Raw genomic sequence first — 27,870 nt, forward strand, 5'->3', positions numbered from 1 at the left:
CATCAATAGAGCGATACTGCAGACAATCCCCCGATCTCCATCAAACTGTTGTATGCTGGGACCAGGTGGGAACAGCGGCTTTATTATACGTACTTACATATTACATAACTTTTTCCCTTTTGAATATGATCAGTATCTAAACTTCTTTCGTGATAACTTTGATCGTGAAAGAAGGCATACTGTATCAAAAGAAATGTAAGAGAAATATCAGATTATTTCACATCGCCGTTTTTTTTTAATATAAAGCATGCAATTTGGGAGGAGGCTCGCCAGCAGCCGCGAACCCCGGCTGTACAGCGACAACGTGGCTACACGTCGACCCAGCATCGGAATAACTGCACGGAATTAGCAGCTTCCTACACCTCCCTACTACTAACTATAGTACCGTCTCCGCCGCCGGTCGAAACTGCAGCAGCGGGCGACGTTGTTCCGACTCATATTAAAAATCCATTAACGACGCTTAAAATACGGATGTATAAGGAACGAAAAGCTTCTGAGCTAAAACTGCTCAAATGATAAAATATTTTACTGAAATAGCACGATCGTGCATCGAGCGGTGGTAGCTCAGTCGGGTGAGCGCCCGCTTCTCAATCAAGAGATGCGGGTTCGAATCCCGGCGCTGACATGTACCAATGAGTTCTTTTAACTTAAGTACAATGTATACCATCGCTCTTACGGTGAAGGAAAACATCGTGAGGAAACCTGCATATCTAGATCTAGCACATCTAGATATGTGAACCCACCAACCCGCAGTGGACCAGCGTGGTGGGAAATGGTCCAAGCTTAGGAAGGCAGTTTAGACCTTGGGGATATGCACAAAGGTTCCACTCGAGAGAGCCAGGTGCAGGTACTTACACCCCCACAGAGAATAGAATAGAATAGCACGATCGTGCATCGTGTAAAACTTTCAAGTGACGGAAAGCAATGTCCCTGGTCCTGGATGAGGCAGGGACTCGCATGTCACGGATGTCGACTCAAAGGATATTAATTTATGCCTCATATACCAATAATGAACCGCCATGCTCAGTCGGGTTGGATACAATATTAAGCGCCTAAATATTCCATAATATTCCAGTAGTAATAGACGCTATTAATGCCTAATCAACAATACAATTACCAACTGTAATTAACTCCATATTCAAGTATAATTAAATGTCTAAAGTCCCAGCATGTTGTATGAAACTGGGATCGGGTGCTCCATGTTACGTGATATTAAAATAATTAGAAGGAATAATTACCATAGTCGACACGTATATATATTTTTTAAAGTAAGTATTCTTTTTATCTAGTCCTGTCGGGAGCCCCATTGTGGAGGTTGCGGTAATAGGTAATATACTTTCTTTTTCTTAAATTATACGAAAAAAAAACGATTCTAGCTGCCATGGCCTGGGCACACCTCGTGATGGTATTCCGCGCGGGCGATGTCCACGTGACGTGATATTGATCTGGCCGGGGCGGGCGGACCGGGCCAGGGCGGCCGGGGCGGGCGGCCAGGACGGGCGGGCTGAGCCGGCACATTCCTCGGCGGCGGTCGCCGGTGCGGCGTGCATTGCTGCGGTGACACATGGTCGCAGGCACGCCGCGGCCGCCGCACGTACAGCGACGAATTGCGACTATGTACCTAAGTGCTGGAATGTGTTTCAGTTTGCGGAAATATAGCATTAACCTATTCTATTCTATTCTATTCTCTGTGGGAGTGTACCTGCACCTGGCTCTCTCGAATGGAACCGTTGTGCATATCTCTAAGGTCTAAACTGCCTTCCTAAGCTTGGACCATTTCCCACCATGCACGCTGGTCCACTGCGGGTTGGTGGGTTCATATATCTAGATGTGCTAAATCAAGATATGCAGGTTTCCTCACGATGTTTTCCTTCACCGTATAAGAGCGATCGTATACATTGTACATAAATTCAAAGAACTCATTGGTACATGTCAGCGCCGGGATTCGAACCCGCATCTCTGGCGTGAGAAGCGAGCGCTTACCCGACTGAGCTACCACCGCTCTTTAGCATTTAGCATTAGCCTGTTTTCAGTCTCTTTTCATCCAATAATCCGTACAATCAGTCCCACCGAGGCTCCACCGCCGGATCGCAGAGAAGCCGTCAGCTTGACACCGTTGAGCTGAACCTCACACTCGTGTACCTCTTTCGTATTATCAGTTTTACCTGGAAATTATTTGCAGTAAATAGAAAGAAAGTCTATGTATTTTACGCGTATAGTAGTATGGATGGAGTTCCGGAGTCGCAGCGGCGGAGTGGAGACGGAGATGAGTACATGGTACGATTCAACAGCATTTATTCAAACGAAACAGTTTGTGACCCACTTGTACACAAAGACGACATTTTGCTAACATTTCACGGAAATGAAAGAAGAGTTACGGCGTACATACGTAGGTAGAGGTACCTACGTGCGCACCGCGCGGGTACTCGTGCAGACCTACCCGCGGCAAAGCGGAGCGCACGCCTTTGGAAAACTTGACAGTTTAATGAAATGTTGGACTTATGCTTTTCATAAAGCCATCTGTAATCTCGGTTTCATTCCACTCGTACTAAAATGTATAAGTATATCGTATACATACATACGGAGGAGTTTCAGTCGGCCACTAATTACTGTTAGTGCATCTCGGGGTGCTCGTGAATTGACAATAGGTGTTCGTGGAACGGAGCCGGCTCGTGTGTCGCCGCCGGGCGAGGCAGGCGGCTTCAGTGCGCCCTTCACTAAGCCATTTCAATACATCGACGTATTGCTCTGCTCGTCCTCGCACCTTTGAGATACACGACAAAGCAGCTCGGGCAACGACTCGTTATAGCTTCTCCCTGAATGCATCGCTCTCTGGTGGGTATGTCGGGTATATCAGGAGCAGCAGTACCTACGTGTTGCAGCCACTACAGATGTGCACACTGCACACCTGAGCAAATATCAACTTCACATGCAACGCTGCTATAAAAATACGTTATGAGATATACACTTGGCGAAACTATAGAGCGGTGTTTGCCGCGGCGGCGGAACCCAAAAGCCTTAATCCGAGAGCGTTCAGCGAATAAAAAAAAGTGAGTAATACCGGAGTTTTCCCCCATCCGCCCCCCGTCCCCCTTCCCCCTCGCATCACGTGAGATTGATTGCATCATGTATTCTATTTCCTAGTTTCCTGCCACTGTGCTGGTGAATGTTGCTGTAGTGTCGTTTGCACGGCGCGGCTGCGGTCCTCACTACCACAGTTACAAAGTGGGTAAAAGGATTAGATTTCCATCCCTGGCAGAGTCGAATCTAGTATTCATTTCTCATGGATATTTGTGATAAGGTCTTATACAGCGAATGTATTAATTATCGGAGATGATTAGATCATCAAAGATAGCAATTTACCTGTTAGATATCTCATTCAAAGTCACTGCATGCCATACGTTATGTTGGGTATTTGTTTATACCGAGCATTATATCAGTGAGCAACGTCCCGCCGGTGGCGTCGTGGATCAGTCTCGGCGCGAGGCGCGACCGCTAATATTAGCGCCCAATCAATACCTGCCGCCGAGTGTACCAGCACCACCCGCCGTGCACCGCTGTGTGCCGTCCACACGCTCCTCACACTCGCCACTCGACACACACACGCTCCACACACTCGTCACACACACTCCACACTCGGCAATCACAGACAAGCATCCGCCACAGCACACAGCAAATCAATCAAACCATCCATCCACTCCTATAACTAGTGCATTTACGTTAGCATTGCGTAAAACGCCATGTTATAGGGTAACATTTATCATCACCGCCATATTAAATCAAAGCGAATTTAACAAACGTTAAGAAGTTTGAAAAGTAGATACTAGAGAGTCCAGAATTCGGATTTAGCCGAGAGCATTCGACGAAAAAATGCACTCTGCGAGAGCTCAGTAATTAATGTTTTAAAAACCAAACTCGGACGCTGAAATGAACTGAATATTAAACCTGCTTCCTGTTCCGTTCCTAGATTAACGTTCTTTGTTTTACTGTGTTTTTAAACCGACTTCATTCTAATGTTCTTGTTTAAAATAATGAAGCCCCTCTCCGAACTTTTCCAGTGTACAGCAGTGTTTGTGGAGCAAAAATGTTCTGCAAAGTTGATGGAAGTCCGCCCGCGGCGCGGCGGCGGCGGCGGCGGCGGCGGCGCCACGCGCGCTACATTGATGACATTCAGACAAAGCTGCGCTACATTCAAAATTCACTACACTCACGGGACAAAGGGAATTTCAAATAACCCCCAATACAAAGCGCGCTCTAAATCTGAAATACAACCGGTGCAGCCAACGAGCCGCTCTTCATATCTCGATATTCATAGTGCACGGAGTCATGGTCTAAGAAGCGTCTCACTACACAGGCTCGGCTGCGGCCACTGCAACAGTCGCTTTTGTCACTATCAAATTCATGGAATCGAGATTCTAACAACAAATAATAAATAAATGATGTCTGGTCTCTCAGGTTCTACCTTTTTTGGCATAAGATTTATTTGCCTAATCTCGTATTGCATAGTAACGTTTGGTCAAAGTCTCGTTACGCCGAAAATCGTATGGCATAAATCTCGTTTAGTAAAAAGTTATTTCGCATAACATTGTTTAGTCTAATAATGGTATGGCCAAATCTTGAATAGCCTAATAATGCTATGGCATAGGTTTATACAAAGTAATAATATTCGTTTGGCTTTAATTTTGACGGAGCGTCTCCCTACATAGCGCAAACTGGTGCCTTGTATTGATTCCGCTGTTTGGAAAACGCTTCGCTCCGCTTCGCTGCGCTCCGCTTTGGTTTTGATGAACATGTGCACCTAACACGCTCCTCCTCGCTTTGCTCGTCGTCGCACCTATTTTTAGGTTTCGATCTCATGGGGTTTGTAATAATTATATTGGTCGTTAACTTTAGATTTTTTGATCATACAATATCGTGATTTTCGGGATGTAGGAGAAAAATACCACAATTTGTACATTTACTACATACTTAATATATTATTTATTAAGATAACATTAGGAGAAACAAGATTATACATAGGTATAGACGAACATAAATTTGAGCAAACGAAACTTAGGTGTTTAAAGATTGTGCCTAAAGAGTTTTAGACGAAACGAGCCTTATGCCACATAAGTCTTGGGAAAGTGATGGTTCGGCCAAAAAAGTTTAGACCATACGAGTTATGCGAAATGAGTTTTGGTCAATAAAGATTATGCAAGATGAGCGGAACCCGGTCTCTCAGTGTATGATGTTTAGTGTTTTACTGTGTGTTGGTGAGGCAACAATCGAAGTTATGCAAGAATATGTCTACCTCGGGCAGACTATTCGGCTAGGCAGAAGCAACTTCGACAAGGAGGCTGCAAGGCGCATCCAACTGGGTTGGGCTGCATTCGGGAAACTTCGTCACATATTCTCCTCGGCCATTCCTCAGAGCCTGAAGACAAAAGTCTTCAACCAGTGCGTCCTGCCAGTGATGACGTATGGTGAGACGTGGACACTGACGGTAGGACTGGTCCACCGATTTAAAGTCGCTCAGCGTGCTATGGAGAGAGCTATGCTTGGGGTTTCTCTGATGGATCGTATCAGAAATGAGGTTATCCGTCAGAGGACTAAGGTTACCGACATAGCTGTCAAAATATGCAAGCTGAAGTGGTAGTGGGCTGGTCATATCTGCCGAAGAACCGATAACCGTTGGGGTAGACGAGTTCTCGAGTGGAGACCACGAACAGGCAAACGCAGAGTGGGACGCCCTCCTGCCCGCTGGACTGACGACCTTAGACGGGTGGCGGGTAGTGGTTGGATGAGGAAGGCCGAGGACCGAGTGTTGTGGCGCTCCTTGGGAGAGGCCTATTTCCAGCAGTGGATGATTATTGGCTGATGATGAATAGAAAGAAAGCTATCTAAACGACACCTTCTGCAATATTGAAGTATTTTGTACTTACATTTAACAGTCCATCAGAAAATAACTAACTAAAACGTAAGATTTATGTTCAAATTTTAAATGAAATGTTTTAAGAATTCGGGGACATTTGGTGTCGACATTTTGTGAGTGGAACATTTTCATTGCTCATGAGTGTACATTCATAGATGTAGGTACCTATTCTTTAATCTCGTCGTGAGCAGGTGAGCACTCCTCTCTCCGTCGAGGCCCGAGGCAGAGGGGGGGCGGCACCGGTGCAACAGAACAATCGACGCCAGTTTCTATTCAACAGGGTCCCCTCCAGCCGAGGACCGGCTTTGTCCTAATTTAGGCGTCGACTTCTATGATAAACTGGGAAGATCTAATTTCATAGAATCAAATAGCATAACACGAAAACAGTTCTACATTAAGTGAAACTAGTAGTAGGTATGTAATTGTATGTAACTATGCACTCGGCTTAGCAGCTGCTCTACTATCGACCGAGCCATCATCTCTATTCCAAAATCTTCTGGAATTAAATCTTTTGTAATGAATATTGTAAAGGTACGGAAATGAGCGGGTTTGTGGGGAGTATCCCGGAGTCTCGCCGCGCCGGGCCGTGTAGCTGATTCCACTAAACTAATGGATTACAGATCGCTAGAGCATGGGCGAGCGGCGGCGGCGGCGGCGGCGGGGGTTTGTACGTTAGGGTGGATAGGGTTATATCGTTTGACTTGTGTTGTAACCTAGTTGTAACATTTACGTGTATGCCTCTTTGTATGTGTGTAAATCATAAACTGCTGAACCGATTTCAAATTCAAGCCGTGAAATCAACTTGAGTTCGCTTGCGATTTGATAAGATGACAATGGAAAACGCAGATGCAGCAAGCGTTTGAATGTCTCACTTAATTAAGTTTAATCTAGAGAGTACTCGTTGCGTCTACCTCAGCACCTAGGCATAGGTATTAATCTTGGGAACTATATGATTAAAAAAAAATGATTTGCGCTTAGGTATATAGATAATATGTATATTGATTTGTGGTGAGCTTGAGTAAGAATATTACAGTCTCCATTGAAAACAATCCGTTTGCTCTCAGATCGTCGTTCGATATAGGACTTTTCGAAGACTACATTCATCACTCATCTCTTGAACGTATTTATTATTATTATTTCGTTTATTTTCCAAAAACATTTTATAATAGGTACATAAGAGTTTACATATACATATTTACATAATAAAATACCTATACCTAATACTGATCAAAAAAGATATAAAATTACATGTCTATGTACAGATGAACATAATATGACTATTATATCCATTAGTGTGCTTGAAAAAGATTTTTAATTTAAAGCTAATAGCAAAACCGTGTTCGGTAGTGTTGAGGCATGTGATAGTTGTTGGGAGTTGAGTGCTTTTGTGGAATAAATATACGCATTAAAATACAAATAGTGTTTGTAGTTCAGCGGCGGCGGCGGCGGCGGCGAGGGGCTCTGCTTGTGATGAGTTCCGCCCGCCCCCGGGACCGCCGCCCGCCCTCACACAACACACCACATTTCATTTCATATTCATAAATATCTTAACTGATAATAAATACCTGTATGACTTTAAAACAATAGATGAATTTATCAAAGCCATAAAAAAACTGTTAAGTACAGTTTGAAACAGAAATGTTAAAAATGTACGTTAGTTACGCTGAAATAATTCATATACGATTAATAATATTCAATTCAACTAGTAACAGTAAACGACGATGAAATTTCAATCAAAGTAAGGAACGTAAACATTAGTGTAATGCGATAAGCATGTTTCCGTCTCCGCCGTCAGTCGCTATCTGCGCCGTGACGTCACGCCGCCGCCGCCGCCGCCGCCCTAGCTAATTAATAAAGAACCTTCGTCAATGTCTATTCTACTCTAAAGTGGATGTACTGATGGTTCTTATGGAACTCTATAACAGCTCTACCTCGAGCGGGTAGGGGCGGAACCGCGCGGCCCACTCTACCATCGACTTCACTCACTTCTAGTGCTAGAATCGTTTTGCAGTCAGCGCCAGCTGAATGTCCTAATAGCATTGCACCATAGGTAAAGTATGAGGTGAGCATTCAGAAGTTCAGATTCCATGAGCCAGGTGACGGCCAACATAGGATAAAGTACATCAAAGATAATCTAAGCAGGTCTAAGCTTGCTTAGCTGATGAAAACTCCGATGAAGATGTTGTTTTTCCTCATTTATTATTAGTGATGATAAGAAAGTACGTGACAAATGTCCTGCTCAGTTCCGTTTCCACTAGGTCCCCCCTCCGGCGCCGCCGCCGCCGCCGCCGCCGCCGCTCGGCTCGCGGGCGGCATGGCGTCCTGTCAGCTCTCACCACTGATTGAAGTATACCATCAAATCCTCTTTTAAATTATTACAATCTACACATAGTATCTATCTATCTCAAGGGCTCATTCTGAACAACTTGGGATAAAATTACGTGTATTTTAGGACAGCAACCTTTGGTCACATGACTTTTTAGTATGGGTAAGGGTTAATTATTTTTTCACAAATTATCAAAATTCATATAAGTTTTTGACGATAGCTGGGGCTCAACTCAATTCTCTACCACCCGCCATTAAACTCTATCCGGTCGGTGGCGCATCATCATAACGCCATATAAATAGTGACGTTTAAGCGCCATTTACAGTGCCACAAACTTATCTGTTCCGGTGACAGCTCACGTAAATGTGTAATATTTCTTCATTCTATAAGATTTTAAGTTTGCCGGTAGTGGTAATTCGCTCTTGTGGTTTCAATAAACCCATCTAATCTAAATCAATATATAATTCATTAGTAAATAATGAGATATGGATCAATTAAGTTCGCTCTCACCGGAACAGATAAGTTTGTCGCACTGTACAGAACAGAGTGAGTGACTGACCTTGGGCACCTTGGCGTGCACGCCGGTGCGCACGTCGCGCACGGTGGCCAGCTCCAGCAGCTCCACCTCGTGGTTCTGGTCCGTCCAGTACAGGAAGAACCCGCGCCCGTCCACGCGCAGCGTCACCGGCACGCCCGCGCCCGACTCCTGCACACACACACACATTAGTTACTGACACTGTAAATTGGACCAGTTGAAAGGAAAACAAATTTAGTAAGTGCAGCCTGCAATGTATTCAGAGGCGCGAGCATAGGATTCGATACTATTTTCGAATCTACACGAAGGGTCGCTTTTACCAAACGCTAAACGTATTTAAATCAAATTTTAAATAAATTTTGTACCAACTGACAGACGTATGACAGGCTACTAAATACATTTAGCGTTTGGTGAAATTCCACCTAACATGGAAAAAACAAATGCCACTTTTGGAACTAACAAATTTGCCTTACATTTTGACAGTGACATTTGACGATACGCAACGTAAACAGAGGTTTCGAATCCTGTGCTCGGGCAACTGGATTCAATTTAATGTTGTCAAGGTGGCATAATACATAAAACTTCACCAAAGAATAAGTTTCACTTGTGTTGTGACCATACTGGATAAAGGCACCTTCCAAACATACTAAGATGCAATCATATTATGATTATAATCTGCATACTGATTCATTCTTAAGCAGTGATGCATTCTTTCAACCTGGTATAAACTGTGTAGATTTTAAAGATATTTTAGCCAAATGCCAGCAATGCTTATTACTGTGAATTGGGAATGGTAACAGGAAGGCACAATATGTGCCACAAGATAGCAAAACAGTGATTGTGATGTGATGCATCCAATTGTTTAGATATGCTGAATTACATATTTCACACTAATATTGAAACATTTCTGTTGTACAAACTATTGTACTGATTATAAGACATGGTTTGGCAGTGGAAATAAATATTTACATCAACAACTTTTCTTAAAAGATTTTGTACCTCAGAAGGAAAAAAGGATCCCTTATGATCACTATTACTTGGTTGTCCGTCTGTCTCTCGGTCTGTCACCACCTATTTTCTCAAAAACAGGTAAATGGTATCAAGCTGATATTTCGCATGCAACATTACACATTTATGGCCAATTTTGGGATACCTCCTACAAACGTTGAGTGGAGATTTTTATTTCCATTGTTTTGGTGATGTATCTTTAAATAGGTCTTCAAAAAATATTATAGGTATGCTCAAACCATTTTTTTTATTCTGTCATTGGTTTACGAAATATTAAGCTTCATGGTGCAAATTTTTGTTAGACTCAAGTGTTCCCCCCCTCCCTGCTGCCAAAATTGTTGGTTCAAAATATGATTATGATACCCAAAAAGTATTATTTTTAAACTATTGACTTTCGTAGGTATATTATTATTAATTAGTAATGCTGTAAGTTGACAGTCAATTTAAATAACAACCAATGCCACTTGGAGTTACAAAATACAGGGGCAGCTCAGTAATTGCCAGAAATTAGAAGTATTATTATGTATATGTCGCAGGCATCTGGTTTAATCTCCTGTTTGATTGAACCGCTATTATTTAACAACTTCGCTGAATAACGTTCAGTCAAGACGTTGGATGTTACAGTCAACCTCTTGACGAGTTGTTGTTTAGTCATTCAACTGAGTAGCGTCATCCAATGAACGGGCTAGCGGTTCAATCAAACAGGAGATTAAACCAGATGCCTGCGACATATACATGTTATATAGGAACTTTATAATACACTTTACAAAATATAATCATAAATGCCATGACCCTCATACAAAAACTCAACATGATCAAAGGTTTAAAAGTAGATCAAATTTTAATAAGTTTGTTTTTTTCTAAATAGTGAGATCGGTGGATGGCCTTAGGATGTGCATACATGAGCATTGATGTCTGTTTTTTTACAAAGTGCCCCTTGCCACAAATTTCTGAGGAAAGACACAGATAAACCACCCTTTTCTCTCCGAAGGTGCAGGTTAGGGGATATGCAGTTCTCCAAATTAATTAAACTGACTACAGCTCTATTAAAAACTTATTAAGACCATATTTCTTCAGGATGTCATAAGACAAATCCTGTACCAGATATGCCACTGTCATCATTATCAGCCAACAATGATCCACTGGTGGACATGGCTCTGTAGCAGAGCTCTGCACCTCTGCCTAGTCCTAGCTCGTCAGGTGAGCGAGCGGAGTGAGTGTACGCACCTCGTCCCACTTGATGAACTTGTCTCCGTCCTGCAGCGCCTGCGGGACCTCGATGGGCTTCAGCGAGACCCCCGGCCCCGTGCCCCCCGCGGCCCCCGCGCCCGCCGCCGCCGCCGCCATGCTGCTGCCGCCCGCTACCACCGCGCAGACATCGCCTCGGCTGCAGCCGCTGCTCTACCGAGACTCACAACACCACCCCACTATCACTTCACTACCACTATTTCGCGCCGTTTTATGAGACCTGCGGATGAATCTAATTCGATAGAGCCAGTCATTAGAAGCCCACTCAGCCAAGAGTAGGCGATAGATATCGACAACAACTAATGATACGAATTGATTTACTGAGAGCGCTCTCGATTCGCCAGCTCTCGTTTCGGTCGTTCGCCCATTTACAATTTCTTATTCGAAAATGTCAAATTTCATCTAATGACATGATACAAGGTTGTCAAAAAAATTGCTCTGTGTACATTAAAGTAAGAATCAAGGATGCTTAGAATAATAATAATAACATAAAATGAACAAATATTATTCAAAAAATAATATTTGCTACCCACATACCTAATTAAAAATCATTTATTTTATTTTTATTTAGTTTTTATTGAAAATCCAACAGCGTTACATTGTAAAAATTAATGCTAAGTACAAACAAAACAGTAAGGCTAATAATAGGATTCACAGTAAGATTACTATAGTAAATTCTATATCGAGATCGGGACAGATCACAAAAAAGGCTTAAAAAACTTAGGTATATATAAGTAACATAACTATAATCTTATCAATTAGATAACTTAAATGTAACTAAATAGGTCCAACTAACTGCATAATGATGTGAGTATAGTACTTACGTAATTAAAGTTAAAATTAAAATCTTGTTTGTAAGGCAATAAAACCATCATTCATCAAGTAAAATTGATTAGCTTCTCAGAGTAGTGTTTGGGAAGAAGGATAGGGTAAGAAATAGGAATTAAGACTAATTATACTAATAAATATAAGTTGTATATATAAATTACTGTTATAAAAATATTAAATAGATAATACATAATTACAATACATACATAAGTACTTACGATAAGTAAAAATTTACTATCAAATACATACATATAAATATATAGGTATAATTAATACATTAAATTAATTAATTGGTAATGATAGGGGTAGGATAGATATTATCTGTTTGTGAGTATATCTATAATTTGTTTTTTAAAACACATTTTAGAACAGTTAAAAATATCAATATTTCCGAATCTCTTGTTGAAAGTCTGTGTTATTCGGTTGAGTACAGAATTAGCAGCATAATTAGTGGAGCAAGATGGAACGTGAAACAAAGGCGTATGACGGGTGCGACGGCCTGGTACTCGGTATCCCACGCTACCTACCAGCTCAGGACAGTCTAGTAATCCTCGCACGATGTCATACAGCAAGCACATATCAAGCACTGTTCTGCGTTCTTCTAGCGTTAACAGTCCATGCAATCTGCACCCATCTATGTACGCGTCCACGGGTTTTCTAGCACGATAGTTTAGGTGGTTGATAAATATTTTTTGTATACGCTCCAGTTGTGTTTTGTATATAACATATTGGGGTGACCAAATATGACAGGCGTATTCTAATATGCTGCGAACATATGCATAAAAAAACTATCTTTATTGTGTGCGGATCATTAAAAAGTTGACAGGTACGTAAAACAAAACCTAAATTTTTGTATGCTTTGTTAGTGACTGTGTCTATATGTTTATCAAAAAGTAGTTTTTCGTCTAGTAAAACACCTAAATCTCGAATAACTCTTACCCGGTTGACATTTATACCGTTCAAATGGTAATTGTAATATGTAGATAGGGGATCTCTTGCGTGTAAAACTTATACATTCACATTTGTTCGCATTTACAGTAATATTGTTATTTTCGTAAAATTTACATAATCTGTTGAGATCAGCTTGAATTGCGGCACAGTTTTGTTCATTGGTTACCCTAAAAAATATTTTTTTGTCATCGGCGTAAAGAAGATGTTTGGAGAATTTAAAACAGTCAGTTATATCATACAGGTATGCACAATAGAAAAGCGGGCCCAAATGAGATCCCTGTGGGACGCCTGTAGGGATAGAAACATAATCAGACCGATATCCTCCAATAACAACTGCCTGAGATCTATTGGTGAGGTAAGATTTGATCCAACGTAGAAGATCTCCGTGAATTCCGAGGTTATGTAGTTTTACGAGCAGGATGACATGATCCACACGATCGAAAGCCTTTTCAAAATCTGTGTAGATCACGTCAACCTGCCCGCCACCGTCCATAGCACCCATCACATAGTTCAGAAAAGTTGCCAAATTAGTAATAGTCGAGCGTCTGCGAAGGAACCCGTGTTGTTTATCTGAGATCCCCTTGCTTATAATAGGATATATGACATCATAAACAAGTTTTTCAAATAATTTACCCATGGTATTTAGTATTGAGATTCCCCTATAGTGCTCAACTTTGGTTTTCGACCCCTTTTTATGAACTGGTACAATTTGTGCAGTTTTCCACTTTTTTGGGAACGTCCCTTCACGTAAAGAGCGGTTAAAAATTAGAGTGATAGGGAAAGAAATCGACTTCGTACATTGTTTCCAGAAAAAAGGTGGGACTCCGTCGCTTCCCGGTCCCTTTGTGATCTTAAAACCTGAAAGACAGTCGTTGTTTGAGCTTGAGTTATGAGAAACGAAAGTTCCAATGGGAGTACCAAAAACACTCTGGAAAAAATTATTAAAGGCATTACAAATATCACGACCATCCGTAAATTTGTTATCACCATATGTTACAGCCTTAGGATAATTAGATCCCCCTCTAAGTGATTTCACGTAGGACCAGAAAGCAACCGGGTTCACTTTAATAGAATTCTCGATGTTCGAAGTATATTTCTTGAAACAGAGATTATGGACACGCAGTTGCCTCGCGCGAAGTAGTTTAAACTCATCGTAATCCCTGGGATTGCCGAACTTTTTCCATCGTCTGTGAACTTTAAGTTTTTCTTTCATTATTTTAAGCAAGGCCGGACTATACCACGGGGGAAATTTAGAATTATTAGTTTTCAAAGGAATGTGTTTTTTTATACATATTAGAATGTGCCGATAAAATACATCCACTGCTTCATCCACACAACATGGTCCTAATTCGGTAAGCCAATCAATTTTTGTTAAATATTCGTTAATAGCAACATAATCTCCTTTCCTAAAGTTAGGTTTTGGTACATGCACCTCTTTTAAAGAAGTTATGGAAAGATCTTGTACTTCAATAGTAAATGCTGGATGAGCTTTGTCTTCTTTAATAAATGGTGTAAGTGATTTCTCGATGATTAATGGTAAAAAATCAAGTCATAAATAATTGTAAATAGGAGCGGTGGTAGCTCAGTCGGGTAAGCGCCCGCTTCTCACGCAAGAGATGCGGGTTCGAATCCCGGCGCTGACATGTACCAATGAGTTCTTTTAACTTAAGTACAATGTATACCATCGCTCTTACGGTGAAGGAAAACATCGTGAGGAAACCTGCATATCTAGATTTAGCACATCTAGATATGTGAACTCACCAACCCGCAGTGGACCAGCGTGGTGGGAAATGGTCCAAGCTTAGGAAGGCAGTTTAGACCTTGGGGATATGCACAAAGGTTCCACTCGAGAGAGCCAGGTGCAGGTACTTACACCCCCACAGAGAATAGAATAGAATAGAATAGAATTGTAAATAAAGATAGAGGACCAAGGAAACCGTAGACTAATTCTGGTTTACGAAAAATAACAATTGAATTTCATACTTCATGGTAGAAAATTTAAAATAAACTTAGCAACATTTTTGTAAGGCTCAAAATATTAACAATCTTACTTCGTCGATCGCAAAATTTGATTCCCCGACGCGGGAAGAGTGAGTGAGTAAACTCTACTTTTGTTAATATAGTGTATAGGTACTAATTTTGTTAAGAGGAGAAGAAATCATTGATAAGAGTCCCCGTCACCATTGACTTCAAAATATATTAATAGAAAGGACTTGGAAAAAGTAGTATTTATACTCTTTGGCTGCACTACCCTGCACTCAATCTTGCTCCACTCATGCACTCGTGCACGATCTTTTGGGACAGTTCGTGCACACTTAGTCGCGGCGCGGCTGACAGCTGCGTCCGTAAGCCGCGTCCGCTAATGTGTCGGCGCCTTAAAGACTTTTGTGGTGGCGCTTGGGTGGCGCGGACTCGGCGAGAGGGAGAGGACAACCATCGACATGGTGGTTCAATATCGAGGATATGAAAGCCTAAAACCTGATCGCATCGACGGCCCGGGCGGCCCGACCTCAGCTAAAATGGCAAGAGGGCAGGAGAAAGAAAAAAGAATGAAACATTGTATTTCATTTTAATAATAACAGTGCAACAAAATGACTTTAATCAACATAACTTTTAAATGTAGACATTTGTAATAATTTAACATTAATTATTTTATACAGATACTTATACAACAAGCAGGCACCTCGATAAATAATAATAATATACTTAATAAAATATTTAGGTAGTTAATATTAAAAAATATAGTAAAAAACATGTGTTTTCTTAGTAAATATAGTTAGGTACAAATTAGTAAAAAATATCAAACATTGGCAACAGCAGTCAAAAGGTTTATGTAAATATCAATTCCCTTCAAAAATATGTCGGCTTTGAGAAACTCGTTGTGATCGTGAAGCAGGACCGGCGTGTTGTTCATGGGAGAGAACCCGAAGGCGGGGATGCCCACCTTGCGCACGTAGCGGCTGTCCGTGGCGGCCGGGAAGATGCGGCAGTCCAGCTGCAGGCCCCTGCGACCAGAAACACCATCATCTGGAGTGTGTCTTTTGTACTAATTTATAGGACTTAGGTACAAAGATATGGATAAATTTCAAAATTCTTGTAGGTAGTTAGGTAACTTGAGGCTTTACAGGCGTCTTGGAAACCGATAGTTAAGTTCTCCAATCGCGAGTTAAGAATTTTACGGGCTACATTACACTGCACGGTGGTACTACCGAGGTATATAATTTTCTCCCACTACACTACATTTTCGTAATGATGATAGTTTTATCAACCACTTACATTTTGTCAGCAGCAGATTTGAAAGCCATCCAAAATGGATTAGAGTTATCCATTTTAGTATTTGGAACGCAAGGGTTTCGCTGCTCAAACTCATACGTAACCCCGTCCCCAGCCTCTTTCAGCCATTGTTTGATCTGTTAGTATAAAAATAATGTTGTTATTATTGTGTTGGTATAATGTTTTTTTTTATGTATTGTGTGTTAAAATCGTCAAGACATTTAAAATGTTTATTTTTTATGCCTACTTACAAAGTTATTTTAAATAATATAAGTATACTTAACAACTTTTCTCATCACGACACATCAATTAAATTAATTGAAATACTTATGATTGAAAATATTCATTTATTAGACGTAAGCATGTCTATGACGAGATTGCAAATATTCCTATCGGTAACTGTGTTGGTACTGTGTCCTTCATTAAAAAGAATCTCACCATATTTTCAAACTCCACGTGGTCCACGGTCACAGCTATCCTTATATCAAATACAGCAGTCAATTTTTCTGGGACCACATTCGACTGTACGCCACCCTAAAAATTATTGTTAGATACATTAAAATATTTTATTTGTATAATAAAATTATTATTTTTATCAAAGCCACTATTCATTGTAGCTACGTAACAAATTTTACGAAGTACTTACCATATGCCATTACAAATACAGAAAGCTTGTAAAAAAAGATGTACCCATAAATAAAGTAATTTAAGTGAGGCACTCAGTCACAATTTCAATGAATTAACTTACATATACTTGCGTAAGGTTAATAGTAGTTACATCCCCAATAGTCAACTTTGGATTACTTTCCAATACGTCTTTTTCTTTTTGTCTCAGGTCCATAAACTTGTCTATTACGTATCTTAGCTGCAAAAATAAAAATAAAATATTACAAATAAAACATTATTGAACACCACATACCTACCTAGCAATCTCTTAAGGGCATATTTGGTATGGGCTATTTACCTTTTCACCCGCTGTGTTGTCTAACAGCAGCGAGCCGTGGCCGGGCTGGCCGGTGCAATGAATGTGCAGCTCTGCAATACAAAGTAAGTTAGGCGGAAACCTCACTAAATCACGTATTTTAGGTACAAAAAATACTTACGCCAAATGCTCCTTTCACCATAGAACAAAATAAACTCTTCACCAGGATTGGCCATTCCTTCATCCAAAGCAAATCCTACATTTAAAGATTTGAAGTCTTCTGTATGCACAAACTTGGCCATACCATCGTGTCCTCCGATTTCTTCATCTGAAATTAATTTTGTCAATAAACACAAATTTGTCATAGCGCGAAAATCATTTTCTGAGTAAAAAAATGTGAGGCTTATTTTTTTGGTTAGCTTGAACCACTTCATACTCACATGATTTTCTGATCGATGCGTGGTAAAACTTTTTTAACATGAATTCTATTTAAAGCGTATCTTAAAGAAGCCCCTACTAAAGAATTTTGGCGCTTAGCTCCTATAAATATAAGGAAAATTATATTTACCAGGCACAAAAGAGATATGAAGTGTTCTCTTCAAGCGGACACCGTCTTGCTGCAGCCGGCGGATAGCCTCGAGGTACTGGATGCCGACGCACTTCATGTCCTGAGATCCTCTCGCGAATATCTTCCCGTCGGCGTCCATATGAGCGCTGAATGGAGGGTGTTTCCAACTATTCTGAAATTTTAACCCATAATATGTATTACATTTCAGTAATAAGTTTAAAATTAATGTAATAACTTTATGCCCTTCTATTCTATTCTCTGTGGGGGTGTAAGTACCAGCACCAGGCTCTCTCGAATGGAACCTTTGTGCATATCCCCAAGGTCTAAACTGGCCTTCTTAAGCTTGGGCCATTTCGCGGGTTGGTGGGTTCACACAAATGTGCTTAATCTAGATAATATGCAGGTCTCTCACGATATTTTGCCTTCACCGTAAGACCGACGGCATTCACGGTCCACATACTCATTGGTACATTCAGCACCGGGACCTGCATCTTTGGCGTGAGAACCTGGCGCTTACCAGTTTGAGCTACCACCGCTCGCTCCTTTATGGCCGTATTTAACTTAATTGTAGTAGTATGTACTTGGAAAACGGGCACGACGTCCATGTGTGAGTTGAGCAGCACGGCGGGCAGCGCGGGCTGGACGCCGGCCCATGTCAGCACCACGATGGGCTTCCCGCGCACCGGCTCGTACACGCGCGCCGGCAGCCCCAGTCCCGCCGCCTGCGCGCGCAGAAACGACACGCACGCATCTGAAATTGTATTTATAAATGTTTACTTGTTACAATAATTGTGATCGTTTTTGTTTGTGATACATAAGCATGGGATTAGCATGTGAGTGACGTACACTTTAAGTAACATTTATAAATAAGTACTGTACCTACCTACATATTCTATTCTATTCTCTGTGGGGGTGTAAGTACCTGCACCTGGTTCTCTCGAATGGAACCTTTGTGCATATCCCCAAGGTCTAAACTGCCTTCCTAAGCTTGGACCATTTCCCCACCACGCTGGTCCACTGCGGGTTAGTGGGTTCACATATCTAGATGTGCTAGATCTAGATATGCAGGTTTCCTCACGATGTTTTCCTTCATCGTAAGAGCGATGGTATACATTGTACTTAAGTTAAAAGAACTCATTGGTACATGTCAGCGCCGTGATCAAACCCGCATCTCTGGCGTGAGAAGCGGGCGCTTACCCGACTGAGCTACCACGGTTCTTACTACATCATATTATTACATTCGATTCTGATTGAGTTATAGTTAAGTAGTTATCCTCCTAACATTCCTACTGGTTTACTAAGTATATTCCTGTTATTATGCAATTTAGTTGTCATGTCATCTCAATTGCATCCTCCCGTGCTAGGCATCATTAACTGCTAAAGTGTTATATCCTGATCCCTGATTGATATATGGATAGCTACATCTACTTTGTTTATCTGACATGTAGGTAACTACCTACCTACATTGCCGAACTACCTAGCGATACTGTTTGGGTTAAAAATTGTAAATAAAGAAGAATGGCGAAACCTGACCCGCTTTGCATAAGTTAGCAGCCACTCACCAAACCTATTTTAAGTTATTGATAAAAATGTCTATTATCAGGGAAAAATATTAAAAAAAATCTAAACCATGGGGTTCTTGAGATATTAGGTTTCAAAAGTAAATTAATTAAATATTTTTTTTTCGTTAAATAAGACTTTGCTGAATGGTACACGAACAAATAAGTTTTATAATCTAAATCATGGGATTCCCAATTCATAGCGCATCACAAAATGTATTACCTACATGATTTTATTTATGCAAATAATATCATAATTGTTTTTGCACATTTCACACTCAGAAACCTATTTTTATAAAGAGACCAATTTCAAAAATTATTTCATTCTATTCAAGTTCCCGTTATCCCGAAGTAACATAAAATACTTTTTAGCCAGGAATTCCCACGGAAACACTTTTAGAATCAATTTTTAGCTCAAGGGTAACATCTAGTACAGTAGAAAGACTTGATCTTTCAGCACCTATATCTTCGTTCTCCCATGTCTCATAATAATAAAATTAATACCTAGTAGTCACGGACTACACATCAGTGTATGTTTCATCAATGGCCGCTCTGGGTCATGGCGCCATAGAGAAATGGCCATTCTCCTTTGTGTTATAAATTCCATAAAGAGCGTTAAAAAAACTATGTAAATAAGTCATGGATGTAAGTATAGGTATTAGTGCCCAATTATCGTTAAAAACCCCCGAAATTCAAAGTCTCATTACTTTTGAACGGATAAGGTGATTTTGATAAAATAAGGCTAAGAACATTTGGGGTAACATCACATGGCCCAAATAAAAATAAATCGATAATTGGTTCAGTCGTTTCGAAACTACGCTACCTCAGACAGATACACAGACCGATTAAACTTATAACACCCTTTTTTCGTCGGGGGTAAAAAAAATATTCGTTCAGAGGGGGCGCTTTTTTTACTTGTAAACGTGTAAACAGGTACAATAATATGAATATTATCATTGTATGTGTTGACCTTGCATATTATGATGAGGTATTATGTAGATAATAAGTCGGGTAATGTAGGAGGAGCGAAACTACCTAAAATTTTCTAGTTACATTTACTAAAAGGAGACATTCCATAATATTTTTTAAATTTAGAGAGTATAGGTACTTAATTAAGTATATTCTATAATATATATCGGTAGGTACTTACCATAATTTACATTTGGCTGGACACTTGGTATTTTTAAATATTCCCTGAAGTTTTTGATGGCGACATTATCTTCATAGTTTGCCATCGTAGCGCTGGTTGCGGGTTGATCTCAGTGGCTGGCGGCGGCGGCGGCGGCGGGAGGTCCTCGGGCGGCGGGCTCCGGCTGGCGAGTGCGGAGACGACGGAGGGAGCCGCTGCCGCTGCAATAAACGCTGTTTAGTGATAAAGTAATCATGTGCAAACACCAACCTACATTATCTAATAAATAACATGATACTTCGCGACGCTATGAAATGTATTCATATTATGTATCTAGTTAGGTATTTACCCACACAGTATTTACACCCAACAAAAAAAATATGATGCTTATCGAAGAACCTACATTTTTTCTTCGATGGTGATGCTTTATAAATTTTCTCAGAATTAATTTTCAGCTTATGGAGATAAGTAGGTACTAGGTTAGGTACGAGTACCTACCTACCTTCTGGAACCTCTTTGTTGGGTTTGAAACGGATTTGAAAAATACAACGTAAAATATTATAAGTAGGTACCTATATGGCATCGACAAACTGATCGAATATAAGTAATGACATCCGGTGAATCCGGTTTCAGGGCAAAAAGACTGATCGGATAAGTGGGAACGGTCTCTTATCTCCAAACAACTTAGGGTGGGTTGCACCATTTAACTTTAACTATTACAAACGTCAAATCCCTTGACGAGAGAGATCAATCTTCAAGATATTTGACGTTTGTAATAATTAAAGTTAAATGGTGCAACCCACCCTTAAATTCACCATAATTTATTTATGATACAATACAGTCCATTTATTAAGTCATAGAAACGGAAATGGATCCTCGATCCTAATTAATTATTTAAGCCAGTATTGAATCGATATATCGAGCTTTCGAGAGGATTGACTGGTATAAAATGCTTTTAGCATTAAGTCAACTCTTTAGTACATTTATTTATAAGAATATATTTGTGCAATAAAGGATTTAAAAAATCAATAACTAGGTACATTTAATTTAGTAACTAGGTACCTACCAATTACCTATCATACGATTAACTTACACTTCGGGGGATAACTTTAGAAGTAACTAGCGACATCTAACGGTTGCTATACTTTACTAACTTACATTTCTTGTTTAGAGCTTGTTTACATTGATCCTAACCTAGATCAACCACTAAAATCCTTTAGAAATGAAAGTGCTGTCTCGTATTTTTATAAAATTTTAATATAACAAGACTATAGACTGTTTGTCCATATCGATAGCCACAATCACAACATCCGGTTCATCCATCAATGCCATATTTAATGTTCCAACTTACCTCAATACACTGAAAATACGTGGAAAATATCAAATCACTTTGGTTGCATAGGTTTGAAAGAGCGAGATGGAGTAATCGTGAGTGTTGCCACATCCGGTAAATAAGAAACCAACCCAACTTGGTAGAAAAGATTCTGCAAACTGACATTGACAACCAACAAGTCCAATAATACACACAGAGTACTTCTACTTCTGCCAATGTTCTGCCATAATGGGGAGTAACGCGTGTGAATTTGCCGCTAGGGGCGCTGGTGTCGACTGAGGTTAAGTGACATTTTACTTTTCATATAATTTGTTTGGCGGGCTTCGTGATAAATTATATTTTCGTTCATTTCCCTGTTGAAAAGTGATCTCTTTTCGCGAAATTATCGCAAATATGGATTATTTATCGATGAATGTGCACGCTTTGAAAGCTGAATTAAGGAAAAGAGGCGCATAAATAAGCGGTCTCAAAGAGCAGCTAATTCAGAGGTTAGTTTGTTTACTGTTTACAAACTTATTTTTTACGAAATGTATGCTTGTTTGCTTAGGTAACAGCTATGTTTTTGCTTTTTACAGACACCAAGACTATGACCGTAACAGTAACTTGGTTGTTAACGTAGAGGACAGCATCATACAACAAAATGATTCAGTGTATACTGTTGAGTGGCCTTAAGAAACTTTGTATAGCAGTGTAAACACTAAAAATGAAACTCCAGATCTAGATATTGTCACCAATGAGTAACTACTTTGGAATTTATGTACAGTGTACATACCATCGCTCTTACGGTGAATGAAAACATCGTGATAAAACCTGCATATCTAGATTTTCGAACCCACCAACCTGCAGAGGACCAGTGTGGTAGGAAATGGTCCAAGCTTAGGAGTGGAGTTTAGACCTTAAGGCGGACATGGACAAAGGCTCCATTCGAGTGAGCCAGGTGCAGGTACTGACACCCCCACAAATAATAGAATACTTAGTATACTATACTACCATTATTAAGTTTCAACTAACAACTCAACCAGCATTCATTGTGTGGATTACTAATGTGTTATATTTTTTGTATAGCAGTGTGTTTAAACGGAGAGGATAAATAAAAGTTAAATCAGTGTGTAATTCTCTTATTTTTAGTGTATTTATTAAATGCCTAATCCTTATTTACATTATGTTCTTTCTGAAATTGGTTATAATGATTTTCACAAACACGAGATAATCGGATAATAATTATTTCACAAGCCACTGTTTTAGAACAGTTTTATCACTTGGTAACATATGTCCTCCTTTTCTTTCCCAATATAACGGATCTGAACAACATTGCGGCATAGTAACTCGATATGATGATAGTTATTTTATAATTAATATATTTGGCGCCAATTTGATAAAGTCGCCTTTGATAAATTTGACAGCTATGGTACCTCTTTACCTCAGTCGACAGTGGCGCCAACTGGTGAGCAAAAAAACGGTAGTCCCCATTATGTCATGTTTGCGTTTTTCGTTATGTTATTGTTTGTTTTGCAGTTTGTTTGGATCTATTAATTTTGATTCATTACACTTAACTTCTTTTAACCTGTATTTCCTATTTCTATCTAGGAAATGGAGGCTGACTATTACGAAGTTACGTCGGAACTGGACGCACGAGAAATACTGCGATACCTCAATGACTTGGGCATTCATAATATTAGCGGTGAAGTTCTCAAGTATTTTATGACTGGTAAGTTGTGAGAAGCTTTTTAGTACTTACTCGTATAACTCCCGCATGACGAGCCGCAACCCGCAACCGCAATGCAGCATTTGAATGATTGTTTCTATTTTTTAATAAAACTCTGGTTCAATTTCTTCACGATTATTCTTTATCAAATTAAAGCTCCAACATGGGAGGCTGTCACTTATCAGAAATGTGCTTGATTACTTTCAGATTTGAAGAAATTCATAAAATATGACTTACAAAAAAAACATAAATCTGATGACAAGGAAAATTATGAAATTCAAGGCCCTGAAAGATTGCATAGTGCAAGTACGTTTTGCTCTCGTATACGTTCCAAGAATCTTGAAAAGGGTAATCTGCAATGTACTCGTGAGTGCCACAGCACTCGAGTGCAGTCTGCACCGTCACTCAGCAGAAGTGCAGCGGCGGCCGCAGACGCCCCGCGGAGATCCTGCTCATGCGTGCGGATGGAGAGCATGCCTCGCTCGGCCACCGCTACCAAAACACAAACTACAAGTTCCACTAACTGTAAGTTACACTATTTACCTGTAATGTGGAATCTTTAACTATTGAGAGAGAGAGCTCTGTGGTAGACAAGTGAGAAAGATTGTAAAGTTGTCTTAACATTGCTTAATTATTTCAGTAATCAAAGTTGCAAAACAGCCATTACAAAAGAAATGTGACCCTGTGGCCCTCTACCACTACTACAGTGCGGTGTGGGAGCGCCACCGCGAGCAGCTGCCGGGGACCAGCCGGCGCCAGGACCTGCGCTGGCAGACCCGCCAGAGGATGGCCGGGATGCTGCCGAAGCCAACCACCAACCAGGTACACACATAATCCATGATTATATTGGATTTTTATTCAAATACATAAGTGTAACTGCTGCTTTGTTTGTATAGCCTTAAGATCAGATATTATTGTTCACATGCTGCTTACTATGGCATCATACTACAGTAAAGATTATTTTTAAAAAGTCGGTAATTTCTGCTTTAGTTATTGAACTAACTGATTAATGATTAGCCACTGAGTATGGTACTTTCTTGTTTTGAATCATGAAAGAGCTTTTCAAATTGTCTAGTTCCTAAAAATGAATTCAACAAAGTGTATTCATTTGTATTATTTTAGATGTATCTTTGCTTTCAGATGACAGAGAAACTAAAAGTAGAACACAAGCATGGCAAGAAGAAACCTTGACAATGGGATTACCATCAGTATATGAAGTTGGTTTTTTTATGTTGAGCCTTAGTAAGGCATGGCAATTTAAAAAAATTGTTGCAGTTTAAAATAAGGTGCAAACTATTTTCCCTTTAAGGGTTAAATTAAAATCTAATTCATAACAAAATTGGTTATCTGCATGTTTTATTTAATGAACAGAAATCCTGAGTCTGGATGTATGGAAAAAGTAGAAGGATATCCTATGCAACACACAAGATCACATGCTTTTCATTTTATCTGGTATGTAATCAATATAACTTTAACAACAGCAACCCTTCAGATATAAATTTAATACCAAAATGAAAGAAAGAAGAACAGAAGATCGCAAATATGGGCAATTTTTACCAAGCGCTAAACATATTTAGGTTTTCTGTCATGTCTGTCAGTCAACACAAAATGTATTTAAAATTTGAGAAAATGTTAAGCATAAAACAATGCACCTAATTTAAACGTAATTTGAATCTATTGCTGTAGTGCTTAGTCAGACTGTCAAAGCAACAGAGCAATAGATTTAATTTTGTTAAAATATTTGGTACAAGTCACTTTGCGATAGTATTAGAAACAGGGATTTATAATTAGGTTTTTCAGAATAAAATTGTACTTAATTCATTCCTCATTTAAGCCGTTTTTTACAAGCCTTAAGGTGGTTTGATTTCATATACAAATTCAGAACAAGTGTGAAATAGTGCCAAAGTTCAATTTATTAACAATTAAAGCTATTACTAACAAAAATCCTAGGTACATATATTATATTATAAGTAGCCAATGTGATGAGCATTACACTTGGTCGAGCTTGAAGGCCTGCTGCTGGTGCAGCGTGGGCGCGTGCAGGTGGCGCAGCAGCCGCCGCTCCAGCGCCGCCGCCGCTGCGCGCGTCAGCACCAGCCCCGAGTGCTTCAGCATGGAGTACACATTCAGCCCGTACACCGGCATCACATTCACATGCGCCAGACCTTCCGTCGCAGCCGTTATGTTACGGGGCACTATGTCATCACTGAAAAAAAAACACTTTCATATTACTCTAACTCAACACTAGTTGATAATTAATAAATAACTAAATAAATTGATTTACTCACACATCAACAATCAGAACGGATGGTCCCCAGTTTCTGCTTTCAATCAATTGTTCAAGGTAGCCTGGCTCATCTGTGGGCAGGTGCAGGTCCTCGACGATGTGCAGGTCGTCCTGCGCGAGCTTGGCGGACAGTGTGGACGTGAGGCCCAGCAGGCGCAGGTGGAAGGGCAGCATGTAGAAGTGCGGCGTGCCGGAGCGCGGCCCGTGCGCCACGCCGCCGCCGCGCCACAGCGGGGAGCGGATGGAGCCGTGCCGCGCGCGCCCCTGCCCCTTCTGCGGCCACGGCTTGCGCCCGCCGCCGCGCACCTCCGCGCGCGTCTTCGTGTGCGCCCACGACACCCAGCGGTACTTCTTCTGCCAGGTCACGTTGTTGTGGATGATGTCGATGCGCGGCGACGCGGCGTACACACTCGGGTGAAGCTCCATCAAGCCCAGTTTCTTTTCCTCGATTGTGTCCAAGTTTTCGATCCATACTTCGCGCGGCTTCGTGTACTGCGGCGGGAACTGCCAGTGCTCGCGGGACACGGCCACCGCGTCGCCGCCCGCCGGTGTGCTGCTCACCGACGAAAATACCCTTACTTGAGGAGCTACTGTTATGTGTAGTCTTTTCAGAGCATTAATTAGAGAACTCATCTTTACACTATTTGATTACTTAACCGTACTAATACTAGTATAATGAGTTCATCTGGTAATATACACAACTCAGTGATTAAATAATAAGGTTTTAGTAAAATAATAAACGAATTGAGGTTATATTTTATATTATTTATTTTGACAGATGAGAGGTGGATGACAGAAATATTATAATCTGTGCACCATGGTTCACAGAGAAAATAAAAAACTAGGCGTTACTAGTTATTATTCTAAATACCAGCCGATGGCTTCATCTCATCAACCCCATTTGTAGTTGGTCTGAGCATCAACCCCACCACCAGCTCTGCGCTACTCTCAGCGCTACTGCATGTGCGGTACATAGGCTGTCTAATCTGTGCATGTACCTATTTAAATATTATTATTTTATGTGTAACCAACCAGTGATAAAAGCCATACGATAATAATAAAAAAAATGTGTTTATACTGGCTAGCTTTTCCAGAGTTCTACACAACAAATTTGTTATTAGATTTGGAATATTTCCCGACGCGTGAAGAAACTATTTCAATAAATAAAACGCCTACGGATACAGCTCCTGTAAGAAAACAAAAAATCTATTTACGTGGGTGGTCTGAAAAGTTTCCGACCTCAACGTGAAGATGGCAGCACACATCAATTAAAGTCAGGGAATGTAATGGTGCATCTTTTGACAGCAACACTTCAAAGTTTCAGCCATTTTTGACGCGCGGTTTTTATTTGACAGTCGCTTGAGTGAGTCGATCTCGAAGTCGGCAACAGAAAGAAGTCGCTTGGGGCTAGATCTGGTGAGTAAGGTGGATGGTCAAGCAGTTCAAACCGTAATTCATGGATTTTCGCCATGGCAACCGTTGAGGTGTGAGACGGGGCGTTGTCTTGGTGAAACAGAATTTTCTTTTTCTGCAAATGAGGCCACCCACATCGACTCACTCAAGTGACTGTCAAATAAAAACCGCGCATCAAAAAATGGCTGAAACTTTGAAGTGTTGCTGTCAAAAGATACACCATTACATTCCCTGACTTTAATTGATGTGTGCTCTGTGCTGCCATTTTCAAGTTGAGGTCGGAAACTTTTCAGACCACCTACGTAGATATTAGGCTTCATTTGTTAAATGTTAGTTAGGTAGTATTATTACCGAATGGCCTAGTGGTGAGTGACCCTGACTACTGAGCCGAAGGTCCCGGGTTCGATTCCCGGCTGGGACAGATATTTGTTTAAACGTTTAAACACAGATATTTCTTCTCGGGTCTTGGATGTGCCCGTAAAATGGCAATAGGCCCGCCCCCTATTACATTGTGACTAACATAACACTGGCGAAAAGTGGGTGCAGCAATGCACCTCTGCCTACCCCCGCAAGGGAGTACATTATTAAATGGTACGAATAATTTTCACCAAGCCAGTAGCATATGTAGCAAAGTGTTTTAATCCACCCGCGTTCGGCGTTCGTTAAAAAGCTTACTTGGGCCGTTATCGCTTTCACCCAATCGATACTGTGGTATGGGCTCTCTGCTTTCCGACATGTCTCTCATTACACCCATTTTATAACTTAAGTACTAAACACGACGGTCGAATGGCGTAACTAGTGGTTAGTGGCCCTGACTGCTATGCCGAAGGTCCCGGGTTTGATTCCCTTCGGGTCTTGGATGTTGGTATTTATA

The 27,870-nt window shown here is 40.6% G+C and overlaps 4 protein-coding genes across 5 annotated transcripts in view; 1 reads left to right on the forward strand and 3 right to left on the reverse strand.

Annotated features, from left to right (window-relative positions):
* Positions 1–11,419, reverse strand: part of LOC105381187 (1-phosphatidylinositol 4,5-bisphosphate phosphodiesterase classes I and II) — a 38,941-nt gene extending 27,522 nt beyond the window's left edge. Inside the window, exons 1-2 of the mRNA XM_048624496.1 lie at positions 11,008–11,419; positions 8,797–8,943 (exon numbers count right to left, since the gene is read on the reverse strand). Of these exons, the coding sequence (XP_048480453.1) occupies positions 8,797–8,943; positions 11,008–11,127 (267 nt within the window). The 5' untranslated portion in view covers positions 11,128–11,419. The remainder of the gene's footprint in view (positions 1–8,796; positions 8,944–11,007) is intronic.
* LOC105381157 (aminoacylase-1) lies at positions 646–20,471 on the reverse strand. 2 transcript variants are annotated; one of them, XM_048624403.1, is made up of 11 exons: positions 20,280–20,471; positions 18,152–18,321; positions 17,571–17,742; positions 17,184–17,330; positions 17,045–17,115; positions 16,829–16,945; positions 16,519–16,614; positions 16,084–16,217; positions 15,590–15,812; positions 715–720; positions 646–658 (listed from the first exon to the last, which is right to left on the reverse strand). In XM_048624403.1, exons 1-9 carry the CDS (start codon positions 20,362–20,364, stop codon positions 15,608–15,610), a joined length of 1,197 nt encoding a protein of 398 aa, XP_048480360.1. In that variant the 5' UTR covers positions 20,365–20,471; the 3' UTR covers positions 646–658; positions 715–720; positions 15,590–15,607. The 2 variants fall into 2 exon arrangements, with proteins under 2 accessions (XP_048480360.1, XP_048480361.1); XM_048624404.1 differs by lacking the exons at positions 646–658; positions 715–720 and having other exon boundaries at positions 15,358–15,812; positions 20,280–20,470.
* A 2,597-nt stretch (positions 20,472–23,068) lies between these two features.
* Positions 23,069–24,553, forward strand: LOC105381156 (hydrolethalus syndrome protein 1 homolog). The gene is made up of 4 exons (XM_011550808.3): positions 23,069–23,299; positions 23,504–23,821; positions 23,937–24,118; positions 24,437–24,553. Exons 1-4 carry the CDS (start codon positions 23,182–23,184, stop codon positions 24,485–24,487), a joined length of 669 nt encoding a protein of 222 aa, XP_011549110.3. The 5' UTR covers positions 23,069–23,181; the 3' UTR covers positions 24,488–24,553.
* Positions 24,554–25,191: 638 nt separating this feature from the next.
* Positions 25,192–26,475, reverse strand: LOC105381186 (39S ribosomal protein L4, mitochondrial). The gene is made up of 2 exons (XM_038119524.2): positions 25,585–26,475; positions 25,192–25,502 (listed from the first exon to the last, which is right to left on the reverse strand). Exons 1-2 carry the CDS (start codon positions 26,214–26,216, stop codon positions 25,286–25,288), a joined length of 849 nt encoding a protein of 282 aa, XP_037975452.2. The 5' UTR covers positions 26,217–26,475; the 3' UTR covers positions 25,192–25,285.
* Positions 26,476–27,870: the final 1,395 nt, after the last annotated feature.

The sequence above is a fragment of the Plutella xylostella genome, chromosome 12 (assembly GCF_932276165.1).
Source record: "Plutella xylostella chromosome 12, ilPluXylo3.1, whole genome shotgun sequence".
In the NCBI taxonomy this organism is placed as follows: Eukaryota; Metazoa; Arthropoda; class Insecta; order Lepidoptera; family Plutellidae; genus Plutella; species Plutella xylostella.

Excerpts from the sequence above, each read along its gene's own strand:
- LOC105381157 (XM_048624403.1), bottom strand. The coding sequence starts at position 20,364 with ATGGCAAACTATGAAGATAATGTCGCCATCAAAAACTTCAGGGAATAT. Across the intron at positions 16,615-16,828 it reads TTAACCTTACGCAAGTATAT|GGTGGCGTACAGTCGAATGT; the intron begins GTAAGTTAATTC and ends AATAATTTTTAG. Across the intron at positions 16,218-16,518 it reads ACGTGGAGTTTGAAAATATG|ATCAAACAATGGCTGAAAGA; the intron begins GTGAGATTCTTT and ends TTATACTAACAG.
- LOC105381156 (XM_011550808.3), top strand. The coding sequence starts at position 23,182 with ATGGAGGCTGACTATTACGAAGTTACGTCGGAACTGGACGCACGAGAA. Across the intron at positions 23,300-23,503 it reads TCTCAAGTATTTTATGACTG|ATTTGAAGAAATTCATAAAA; the intron begins GTAAGTTGTGAG and ends GATTACTTTCAG. Across the intron at positions 24,119-24,436 it reads CGAAGCCAACCACCAACCAG|ATGACAGAGAAACTAAAAGT; the intron begins GTACACACATAA and ends CTTTGCTTTCAG.
- LOC105381186 (XM_038119524.2), bottom strand. The coding sequence starts at position 26,216 with ATGAGTTCTCTAATTAATGCTCTGAAAAGACTACACATAACAGTAGCT. Across the intron at positions 25,503-25,584 it reads TCCGTTCTGATTGTTGATGT|TGATGACATAGTGCCCCGTA; the intron begins GTGAGTAAATCA and ends TTTTTTTTTCAG.